The 12,630-nt window shown below is 31.0% G+C and overlaps 1 protein-coding gene across 1 annotated transcript; it reads right to left on the minus strand.

Annotated features, from left to right (window-relative positions):
- Positions 1–5,426: 5,426 nt before the first annotated feature.
- Positions 5,427–9,541, minus strand: LOC110419805 (sodium/calcium exchanger NCL2-like). The gene is made up of 9 exons (XM_021432916.1): positions 9,069–9,541; positions 8,169–8,387; positions 7,828–8,009; positions 7,449–7,594; positions 7,102–7,366; positions 6,839–6,984; positions 6,203–6,461; positions 5,799–6,098; positions 5,427–5,714 (listed from the first exon to the last, which is right to left on the minus strand). Exons 1-9 carry the CDS (start codon positions 9,463–9,465, stop codon positions 5,466–5,468), a joined length of 2,163 nt encoding a protein of 720 aa, XP_021288591.1. The 5' UTR covers positions 9,466–9,541; the 3' UTR covers positions 5,427–5,465.
- Between the last annotated feature and the right edge of the window lie 3,089 nt (positions 9,542–12,630).

Below are 12,630 nucleotides of genomic sequence, written 5' to 3' on the forward strand. Positions count from 1 at the left end.
AAATTTATATATAATAATAAAAAATTAAAAATTGAGAAGTGACATACCTTCTAAAATATCTTTCTGATTTGTTATCTCTCAATTTTTAATTTATTATTATTATATATATAAATTTTTTTATTTTTTTAATCATCTCTCATATAAAATTTTAATTTTAAAATTTTACATTTTGATGATTATCTTGTAATTGTCCTCATATAAAATTCTGATTTTGAAATTCTCCGCTTTGATGATTATTTTAGAAGAATCTTATTTTATTAAATTTCTGATGTTGAATGTATCAAAGCGTAGAATTTAGAAGAATTTAACCTTCTGCTGTATCAAGAGGAATTAATGTGGCAGTAAAAATCTAAAGTTGATTGGATTAAATTCGGAGATAGCATTTCAAAATTCTATCATGCCATAGTGAAGGGGAGGCAGAGGAGAAAGAAAATTGTGACTTGTGAAGAGAGATGATGGCTCCTGGTGCTACGACCAAGAAGAACTGAAGAGGATGGCAATTCACTATTATTGGAATTTATATACTGATGATGACACCTCGACCCAGTTACCTGAAAACTTGGATTGGTGGTTGCATGTTAACGTAAAGGAAGAACTTTCAAAGCCTATCACTCTTCAAGAAGTGAAGAATGCCTTATTCGATGTGAACCCCAATAAGAGCCCAAGCTGCCATGGTTTTCCTACAGGTTTCTTTCAGAAGAATCGGCCGAATATTGGGGGAGATTTGGTGAAGCTTGTACAAAAGGCATTTAGTTCAGGTACCTTTCCAAATGAGTTAAACCACACTCTAATCACACTTATCCTTGAGATAGGAGGACCGGAGATGTTAACACAGTTTTGCCCTATCAGTTTGTGTTCAGTACTACTGAAGTTGATTAGCAAAACACTAGTAGATTGCTTTAGATAAAATTGTTGGACAGTCATACTAGGAAGAGAAGCTACGGATAACATTATAATTGTTCAAAAGGCCATTCATACAATGAGAACTATGAGAAGAAAAAATGGAATATTGGCGATCAAAATAGACATAGAAAAAGCATCGTGTGAAATGGAGCTTTTTGCAGCAGGTGTTGGAAGAGATTGGTCTGCCTAGTTCTTGGATTACTTTAATCATGTGTATGATGCGCACACTTGATAATTCTATTTTATAAAAGCATTTTAGTTCAATTTTGTTATTAAATATTAGCTAAGTTTTTAATTTTTAATTATAATTTAGTTATTTTTATAATTAGTTTATTTTTAGTGAGTCATTTTAAGTTTATATTTATATATTTTAATTTGACTATTATTTATTAGTTTTTATGCTTATGCAGGATTTAAGAGAATTAGGTTTAATTTTGAAAATTATGGTATTTGAAGGTCTTAGAATTCTACTTGCATATATTTTATTTTTTTGACCATAACTCACATTTCAGATGTCCAAATGATGTGATTCTTGTGCCATTGGAAAGCTAAGTGATAATGCTACAATTTTAATATGATCATTTTGCCCAGTTCTACATCGAAAATAAAGAAAATCATGTCGAAAGATGACTAGAGGTATTGCTGCGAAAATGGCAATTTTAAAGATGACATTTGATGTTTGGGCCTCATTACACTTTTAAGCTGAAAACTTAGAATAAGTAGGTTAACTTAGGTAATTTAAGGTTAATATTGTTAGTATAAATAGGATTTTTTAGGAGGAATCAAGAAGAGACAATCTTTAGAGATTCAAGGAGCTGAAAATTGATACAGAAACTCAGAAAACAAGGCTGCAATTAATCGTTTTGTTTTTTTACTTAGCTTTAATTTTTCTTGTTACTCTCAATGGTTGAAATTTATATAATGTTATTTGTCTTTGTAATTATAAGTATCTAACTTTAGTTTTCTAGGATTGCAATTGAACTCATATGTAATCTAAATTTTTAATCTTTTTCTTGTTTATTTTTAATGGGATTTGAATTTTTTATTTCAATTTATTCTTAAAGCTGTTAATTACCTGATCACTAATTAAATTGATTTAAGAATCTAAATAAACTTGGGAATGAAAGTTTAATATAGACTAAAATTGAGATAACATATAATCATATTAAATGATTTGTGTATAGAATAATGATATACCTATATGCCATATGTAGTCAGAATTAGAGCTTAAACTTAATGAATCTGTTTTAATTTTAATTCACATAGGGATATACTGCATACCTATTTTCTCAATTATTTGAAATGAGAGTCCTACATATACGTTTGTTCCTTTACAAGATACACAGTAATGTGACCCTCTATCTCCATATCATTTGTGCCTTGAAAAACTCTCACATTTGATTAAGGAAGAAGTAAGTTTAGGTAATTGGAAACTACTTTATTTCATTAAGAGTGGGCCTTATCTCATGTATGTTTTGCTGATGATATCATGCTTTTTAGAACTACCAATACTAATTAGGTAAAGGTTATGATGAAAATACTTGAAAAATTTTGCTTGGCTTCAGGACAAAAAGTTAACCTTGAAAACTCTAAAATGCTAATTTCTTCCAATATTGTCCATAATATGCACAAATTTAGAGTAAGAAAACAAAAATCCCTCTTGACTAAGTATTTGGAAAATATCTTGGAATGCTGATTCATGAGAGAATAACTAGGTTTACTTATTCAAAGCTAATAAGCAAGATTAAGCAAAGACTAGATAATTAGGGCAATAAACATATGTCAATGGCAAGGAGGATTTCTCTTGTGCAGTCAGTTATGAGTATCGTAGCCTCTTATCTAATTTCTAGAGCTACCCTTAAAAAATATTTTTAAGTACTATTCACCCCCTTTTAGTGTTGTTTTTGGGACGAACACTCTTGATAGTATTGCTACATGTTTATTTGCAAACTATTTAGGCATAGCTTGGCCTAGAATGATGTATGCTGTTTTAATTTTCTTCATGATATATAAAAAAAATTAAGAGATGATAGTCCTTATCACATGCCACCATTTTAACTTTATTGTTGATGTTTACCTTAAGCAAAAAAAACTCTCTCTTTTATTGTCCAATTAAGAACGCATCTATAGATAAACAAAAATTGGTAAGGTAAAATTCTTCTGTGTAAAATATTTTATAAAAAAAATTTAATATTTTTTGTAGTTTGAACAAATTATCGAAAACATTTTTCATTATTTGAATCATTTTATAAAAGATATTTTTTATCATCACTAGTGGAGTTATTTGGGTGTTAAAATGATAAGTAAGAGTCAATTACAAAACTATCATTTGATTTTCACATTAAAATTAAGAATAGAGATGAAAATGAGAAAAATCAATAATGATATTTTCCAAAGTATTTAACCATGTATAATAATGAAAGTAAGCTTTAATATTTAAAAAAAATTCCATCTTATGATTTTTTTACTATAATACTATAGAAATATCAATATTCCTCATTTGTGCAAAACATCTAAAACTTATGTTTATAAATATGTATTCATTGAATGACAATTATTTAAATATTTTTTGTTATAATTATTAGTAAGATCTATTCAATTTATAAATAAAAATATTAATTGCATTGAATGATTTCATTAAAAATACTTTTTTAATTTTAATAGTATTGAATAAATTAAATATTAATATTTTAATTTATTTTTTAAAATTAAATATTTTTATTTTTTAATATTTTGAATTAAATATTAATATTCATCAAAATATTATGCTAAGTTTAGAATAAGAGTAGTTTTTCTATTATTTGGATAATGTCTTATGCCTCTTAAGGGCGTAAGACATTTTAAGTCGTCAAGGGGTATTTTTTCTATTGACTCGTAAAACGTTTTACATTTGAAATAAATTTTTCGTATTCCAAACAAGTGTAAGTTCTTAAAATATTTTTTGAAAAATATTTGATATCAAAACAAATGGACCCTTAAAAACCCATTTCACTCTAATACAAAAATCAATGTTAGATTCATGATTCCTTCAAAATCATGACAAATAACCTCATCCAACATTTTGCTTTCAATTGCGACTCCATTGCATTTTCTCACTCTATATAGTGGAACGATGATAAATATATAGCAAAATGGTATGATTTCTCACCCAACTTTGCTGGACCACCAAAAGGTTTAGATGGTGGCTTGGACAAGTTTCCCAATATGATGTTGAGAGCTTGTTTGGTCTGGGTTTTTTTTAACTTAAAAGTTATTATGAAGTTCTTATAAAAAATAATAACTTTTAAAATTAAGTTAAAGTTGTTTGATAAATTTTTTTTGTAAGTTACAATTTTGGTTAAAATTATTGTAAAGGGTATTTTTTTTTGAGAAGGTAATATTGTAATTATTTTTATCAGATGAAGATATTTTTGAAACAAAAATAAAAATTCTTTTATATTTTTTAAAAAGAGAAGAAATAGCTCCTCATGCGAGCTTTTCCTAAAACTCTTTTTTTAAAAAAAATTTTATTTTTTAAAAAAAGTTACTTCTTTTTAAGAGTTTTTCAAAATTTATGTTTAGCTTGACTTTTATTTTTAAAAAATAGATAAACTGAAAAACAATCAAACCAAATAAGTACTAAACATTAATCACATGCAATGTCACATTGACGGGTTGGTAAGGTTTCACACTCCTCTCTATATACAAGTTTTGAGTTAAAACAGAAAAAGTGATGCAAATTTCAAACTAAAAACACCCCTCAAAAAAATGAAAAATGGAAGTCTTAGATAAATTGGGTTAGGTGTGGAATGTGGGGGAGAGAGTCTATTATGATTTTCATTGCAGCTACATGTCCACTTTGTGGCCTTCAATTAGCCTTTATTAGAAGGAAATGGTGGAAGTGGTGGTCAGTGACATTTCCTTATCTCTCCAACTACTACAAAGTAAATCATTACAGAGAGTAAATATCTAATGCATGCGAGATGGACCAAAGAAATTGATCTCATTCTTTTCTTTTGGTGAGTGACCTGACCTCAATCTTAGCAAATAATTTTTAAAACCCAAAAATTTTGTAAGGTTTTTATATACAACAAATTTATTTATTTAAAGAAAAGTAAAAATTATTAAAACTTAATTCATCGTCGATGTTTTATAATTAATAAAAATATGCAAAAAAAAGACATCAATTTGTTATTAATTTGATATTAAAATATATTTTTAATATTTTTGATTTTCCAATCTTGTGTCCCAACAATGAAAACCCCTCGTTTCATTCGTGAGACTGCTGGTAATTGGCAAATTGGATATGCAAACTGAGTGTTTGAAGATGATATTTATGCTATATCATGTTGGAGATATATGGTCTTGAATTTATGTTGTTTTCCATGTATCAAATTTTGCTGTACATTTTCTAATTATGACTCTTTATTTTTTAAAAAAGTATTCTTATTTCAAAAAAAAGAAAGAAAGAAAGAAAAACACTTAATTCAAAATTAATTCTACCCTATTGACATCAAATTCTTCAACATAATATGATTAAATTAATTTGCTTTAAAATTCCAAATCATTTTAAGTACTTTCTTTTAAACATAATCTAAAACATCGATAAGGAGATAAACTAGAAGCAAGGACAATGGATACAAAAGAAATGATAGGAATGACATCCATACAGGAAAGGTTGAACGAAAGCTTGCAATGAGACCCATCACTCCACATACAAACAGCACAACTAGCACTTCACCAGAAAATTCCCATGTCAGTCCTCTTGCACAGACCAAGGCTATCAGCACAGAAAAGCCAAGAGTATTGTTCATGAACACTCCTCCATAAATCTGCATTTTTCCATGGACTTTATGTGTTAAGAAATATAATATTTGGGCAATACAACAGTGGTCTTGATAAGGGAAAAAACAAACCTCAGAAAATGTCAGGGAAGTAGTTCTTGGCTTCTTGCGTCTAGCAGCACTGATTGCTGAACTTGCTGTCCGAGCATTGGTTGCCAATGGGACCAAAATGAATGCGGTAAAGAATGACGATATGCCTGCAGCCTCTGAAAAACTTTGAACGCTATATATCAAAGGCTCCGCTAGAACTGCCAACGTAATAACTCCAATCACCATATACATTACGGCCTTAATCCATGTCCATGTTGATGCATCAACAACTCCATTGCTACTCTCTTCATCCACCAATTTATCTGTTTCTTCCCAAGTTTTCTACATAAGTACAAAGTTATCCTCAGATATTTCTTACAAAATGTAGGATGAAAGAAGTGTTAGTACATGACACGGTTAATGGTATGAATTTGGTAGCAACTCACTAGGTAGATATCATCTTGAGACTCAAATGATGACGGAGAAGCTTCTTTTTCTGATGTTTTAAGCCATTTTGAAATTCCATTGACGAACTCTTGTTGATCTATTCGCCGATCTCCACTTGTGTCAAGTTCTTCAATTACCTTTGCAACAACCTCATTTGCGTCTAAAGGAACTTGACCAAACTTGAAATCCGAGATTAGTTCCTTCAGTTCATGTTGCGATATGCAATTATCTCCATCACTATCAATTTTCTCGAATAACCTATTACATAGTATTTATGCTTGGAATGATTAGTACCATGGACTGAAAGCAAACTACTAAACTCAGTTTCTAAAACAGTACTAGTTGTATTATGAGAATATAAACAACACCAGACTATGCAAGCTTGGGCTTACTGCACAGATACATAAGCACCACTCTGAGGTTAATCAAATTCCCATAAACATCTTACTTTACCTGCAAGTCTCAGATCCTGCAAAGATTCGAGGCCCTAGACTACGACTAAATTATTGTCATGGATGAGAGCAAATTTATAAGCAACTGAGCTATCAATGCAAGTGGAGAAGGAGACTTGAACAATGTCTGCAAAACTCAGTTGCTATAAGAGGAAGAAATCGTTACAGAAATGGCCTTGTTACCTTCTAATTGCAGATGTATTGGGTTTGCCATCTTCTGTGAGAAGGCTTCCTATACGATTTTCTTTGGAATAAGTTAACATTTCTGACATTAAATTTTTCTTCATTTCTCGTTCTTTTCTTTTATTCTCTATCCAAGGTTGAAATACCTGCACAAGCATTCAAGGGACAGGCAACACCCATACTTGTACTGTTAGAACCTAGGCCTATAAACATACATAACTTAAGCAAAATCATTGGCTGAATTTGGCTTGGCTCCTCTTTACCCTATAGATATCTCTCAATGATTTTTGAGAGTAATATCGCTTGTCCATTGCTTTCTTTGCTTCATCCAACCATTTCGTGAACCCATTGACGAATTCATCTTTAGTTATTTTTTGGTCACCATCAAGGTCAAATTCTTTCATCACTTCTTCTATTGCTTTCTCCTTATTGATATGTGATCTTGTGAACTTGACTTCCAGAAGTAGTTCTTTAAGTTCTGAAGATGATATGTAGTCATCACCATCTTGGTCTATTTCCTCGAATAGCCTGCAATGTGCAATGTTCATCGTCCCTTTTAAAAGCATTTACAATAGCTTAAATAGGACATCTCAATTTGATTACAGCTCACCTCCTAATAACATAAACATTTGGTGACCCATCATGAGTTAGGATCCTTCCTATGGCATGTTTTTGCACATGTTGAAGAATTTTTAACACTAAATGTTCATGTTTCACAAATTCCAATCTCCTCTTTTGAATCCATGGCTGAAAAATCTGCAACATTGTTCAAGAGGGCAAACTCCAGTCAATAAAAAGAACAGAGCATGCTTAGAAACACTTCCCCAACTTGAGTTACTAAAGTAAAATGGGTGGTAACCCTCTTTTCACCCTTTATGCACCTCCTGCCAACTTGAACTTCTAATTTTCTCTGAGGAGATTAATTAGAGGGCAGAAGAGAATTATTTTTCCTTCTTTTTATTGTAATATAGAATTGGGGAATCCCATACCTGATAGAAGAAGTACAGGAGTAAGAATATAACTGAAATGGCAAGAGCAATCAAGATCACTGCTTGCTTTGCAGAAGATGTAGGAATCATATTCAAGAGTTGAATGATAAAAAAGGGTATCACAGAGAAAACCATGATCCTGGCAGTGTAGCTAGTCTCCTGATCAGTGATAATTCCAAAACCTGCATATAACCAATAAAATTCAGTTCGTTAACAAGAGACATCAATGTCTGTAAACGTTGTTCTATAGCTCCCTATTTATTTATTTATTGAAATGGATTCCTAAATTCTAAGTCCACGACCAAAATAACATAGAAAAAAGCGGTAGATTGAGCTTATACCAGTCAGAGAGTGTAGCAGTCTGTTCCATGATAAAATTCTAGAGTTCGAATCGGAAGAGAGGATGGAATACTCTGCTCCATTGGAAAGTTCTTGACCGCCAACAATCAAACAAGTTCCCCAAATGATTGATAGAAGCAAAATTGAAGAGCCAGCTAACAAGCCAACTCCAGTGTAAGCATACTCCTGAGCAACTTCCTTGGTGTTCATGAGTCCAGAAGCTGATATGGTTAATGGAAAATGTGATTAGTTTCCGTACAGATTAGTTTACTTTTAGCTATCTAAATTAATATTTCTGGATAATTTACTTACTCCATAAGCTAGCTAGCTCGCTACCTTGCATTGCAACAATAAGATAGTTGCTTGCGTGCACGGTAGACTGCAGCCACAGCTAGATAGGAAAGCAATTAAGAATATGATATTTTTAATTAGTTTGAAGATCAACATAATTATGTAAGTATGTGGTAGTTTTGGTAATAGCCTATTGGTAATTTGCGTGTTAATCCCAAGTCTTTGTTCGTGATTAATACTCTTCTTTCATTACCTATTCTTGGTTGCGTTTACCATAAGTACTCTCCTTTGACCTGGCCAACTAGTCTAACTACCAACAATAATTTTGGTGGAAAATATATGAATCTGATCACAATTTGCTACAGTATTCCATTGCTCAATCAACGTTCATATGTACCAAAACAAAAGAAAGAGACTGCACTTTTAATCATCGAAATGTCTCTTTGTATAGGAGTTTTGGTTTTGGCATTGCTTGAACATGTCTGATGTTCTTGTATTTATATTGAACTTAAACCAGAAGTTGTATTGTCAGTTGAGATGAAATGACCAACTCTAGCAGAAATTACGTTACCATGACAAATAGATCAAGAATGTGGAAGAAAGCAGCGTACCAAGGAGTATCAAGGACTCAGGGAGGGCACTAAGGACTTGAAATGCACTTGCACCGAAGAAACCAGGCCCAAGAATCTTAAACATCAGCTCACCGCCTGAAGCCAAATAGGATTCTCCATGGAACAGTAGATACTCGTACACCAATATCAGGAAGAGATGCCCGTAAATACTATTTGAACAAGGCAAGAAGCCATACATCTGCTCACAGTACTCCTCAGAAGACTCCATTTCCTTGAGAAACAACCCGGAGGAATGGCTGGCCTGAACAGGATCATCATCATCAATTCCATCTGAAACCAATTGAGCCGAGCTTTGTGGAACAGAACGAGCTTTAACAGGGATGATTACGAACGAAAGAGCCACAAGAAAGCATAGAGCTTTTGCAATGTTCCTCATTTTTCTTTGTGATAAATTGAAGGAAATGGTGGATGAGGAAAGCCTGCAGAAATTAAGTTTCACCTCCTTTGGTCAACTGTAGTGAAGTTTTCAAGCCAATGCTACTTGCCCAAAAGGTTTATCAATTAATAGCTCATCTTAACATATGTCCATTTCTACAAGTTAATCTTTTAATATTGAATTTCATATTCAGAAAACAAAAAAAAAAAAAACCAAGGCAAAATTTCTTGATTAATCATGATTTATATCCTACAATAAACTTATTCAACCAATTCTATAACTTAGTATATATAATAATGTATTTTATTAACGTATTTTTGTTTGTACTTACATACTTTTTCTTCTATGTCGTGCGAACATGAACTTGCATGGATATTATCATACGACTAAATATTAATTAAGGGTCAAATCCATTTGGGTACTAAGAAAATAAATAATATCAATAGCTTCGTGACTGCAACTTGAAAGCCCAAACCTTCAAAGTTGAAGTTTCAAATGCTAATCCTTATAATTGATTATATGTTTGATTACTTATTTTCTCTTTGATCAAATTATACAATTGGTTTATATATTTTGTTAAAATAGTGAAATTAATCCCCATACAATAATTTATAAAAAATTAAATTTTTATTTTTTAAAAAAAATTAATAATATAAGTTCAATCATTAACGATATTAAAAAATTTTTGTTAGTTACATATTAATATAGATAATAGAAAAATTTTAAGGCTATAAATGATTGAATTGATATTATCAATTTCGAAAAATACAAGATCTCAATTTTTATAAACTAATTGATCTTTCTTTTTTTACTATTTGAATGTATAATCTAAATTTTATCTTTGTTTTTGTTGGAATTATGGGATTAGTTAGGGATAGGGGAGGGGTCACATCAATCTGAGGGGCTTATTGCATGAAGCTAGGGGATACACAAGAACCTAAATTCCCCAAAAAGAATATTGATAGGTGCTTTCCAAGCACCAAATCTTTACTTCAAGGCAAGAGATTAAGCTGCTTGAAGCAATGATAGTTGCAACTTAGACTATATTATATTCCGGATTAAGTAAAAAAGAGAAGAGGGTAAACTAAGATCATCAAAGGGTATCATGGCATATTCAAGCAAGTCTTCTTGGAGTGTACATATCTATGTGTTTTTTTTCCTTTTCTTCTACCATGGTAGATATCTGTATTCTTTTGCTTTGCAACTATTTGGGCACTACCTTTAATATTGCTGTAATATTGTGTTTCAATTTCAATAGGAGTTTAATAAAGAAAATAATTAAATTAATTGTAATTGATTAATCAATAATAAAATTGATAATCTAACTAGGAGTATTTAGATAAATCATTTTTAACACTTTTGGAGTTCACACTTTTATGTATAAAAGATATATATATACATATGTGTGTGTGTGTATATATATATATATATATATGTCTGATTTGTAAACCTACTCATACAATTCTTTGTTTTTTTAGGTAAATTTCACTTCATTTCTTGTAATTTTAACTTTTTTTCACATGTCATCTTAAAACTTTTTTCCCAATTAGTACCCTGTGGATATATATTTTTTTAATTAGTAACTTGTGGATAAATTTTGTTCTCATAGGAGGTTAAGTTGTTAATTGTATCTAGTAAAATTATCAAAATACTTTAATTCAAAGTTAGTTCATTTTTTCACATTTAGGGATATTGTTTTAATTTTTTTGAGTAAAATTAACATTTTAATCTTTTTTTGGAATAAAAATTATTTACAGGGTTCTAATTGAAAAAAAAAAGATATTTGTAAAATACTATTTGAGAAAAAAGAAACTACAAAGTATTGTTGAGAAAAGTTGAAATCACTGGGATTGTTTGCAGAGTTTTTTTTTTATAATTTAAAATTTGAGATGGCATAAAATTTGGACTTTGAAGTAATCAACAAGACAAATATAATATTTATGAGAATAATAATAATAATATAAGTATGAGACAAATTAGAGTTCGGAATAAAAAAGTTAAGGTAATTTCTCTTTCTTTTCTATGTATTTAACTTTGTCATACACAATTCTGTTGTAGATTGAAGGGGATTGTGATGAGAATTAGTCATATAGGTCTTTTAAGGGCGAGCCCTCTTTTGATATTTCAAAGCACAAACAAAAGGAACTTGATAGAAAATGGAGTAAATCGGTTGTAGTTCGTCTTTTAGCACGATCCATATGTTAACAAAGTGCTTTGTGATAGCATTATTTCGTTATGGTCTCTTAAGGGATGTTACAAAGTTGTCGATCTTGATGATGAAAATTATTTGATTAAATTCTCTGTAGAAGAGGATTATCTCAAGCATTGTTGGAAGGACCGTGGATGGTGCAGGGGTAATATTTGTTAGTGAAACCATGGTCTCCTTCTTATTACAGAGAATTTCATAACCTGTCTACAGTTGCAGCATGGATCAGATTTTTTGAGATGACTTTACATTTCTATCATAAATCTGTATTGAGGAGGATTGCATCTATCTTTGGCAAATCGATTAAGATAGATTACAACATGGATGTTCCAAAAAGGGAAATATTTGCTTGTATTGCTGTTGAGCCGGATCTATCGAAACCTTTATGTGCTAGATTTTTCCTTAATGGATGTTTGCAAAGAGTAGAATATGAGGGCTTACCCAGGTTTTGTTTCAACTGTGGTATTAACAGTCATGTGAAAGAGAGTTGCCTAAGACAGAAAATTGAACAACCTTTTACTTGCCACATTCTGAAGGATGGAGACACTTCACAGTCAAAGCCTTCCCCATTCAGTCCTTAGATGTTAGTATCAAGAAGAAGAGCTAAGAATAATGCAGTTTGACAAAATCAGTCATGTGACAAAAATGGTGGAAGACCAAATACTCAAGGGTTAAGATTTGATATTTTGGGTGATGTTGATGAAGTGTATGTGACTCCTAGGAATCACATAGTGGGGAAAGGAAGGGCCTCGCAGTTGGGAGTTGCTGAAAAAGTTAATGATGGTTTGTTGAGTAAAATGATGAACATAGCTTATCAGTAGAGTAATGATATTGTAGGACTAGTTAGTGGTGTTATTACCAGCAATGTTCTGATCCCCGTGATCAATGATACAGTGGTGAGGGTGTTAGATGATAGCACAACGAAGAAAGAAACTAGTTCTAAGGTCACAATGCTTAAC

Source organism: Theobroma umbraticum, unplaced genomic scaffold, assembly GCF_002168275.2.
Source record: "Theobroma umbraticum cultivar Fairchild unplaced genomic scaffold, ASM216827v3 scaffold_67.0, whole genome shotgun sequence".
NCBI classification, from domain to species: domain Eukaryota; kingdom Viridiplantae; phylum Streptophyta; class Magnoliopsida; order Malvales; family Malvaceae; genus Theobroma; species Theobroma umbraticum.

Bases quoted from the DNA above. Each gene is read 5' to 3' on its own strand.
- LOC110419805 (XM_021432916.1), bottom strand. From the start codon at position 9,465: ATGAGGAACATTGCAAAAGCTCTATGCTTTCTTGTGGCTCTTTCGTTC. The intron at 6,985-7,101 runs GTAAAGAGGAGC...ATGCTTGTGCAG, and splicing joins CATTGAGAGATATCTATAGG to GTATTTCAACCTTGGATAGA. The intron at 6,462-6,838 runs GTAACAAGGCCA...ACTATGTAATAG, and splicing joins AATACATCTGCAATTAGAAG to GTTATTCGAGAAAATTGATA.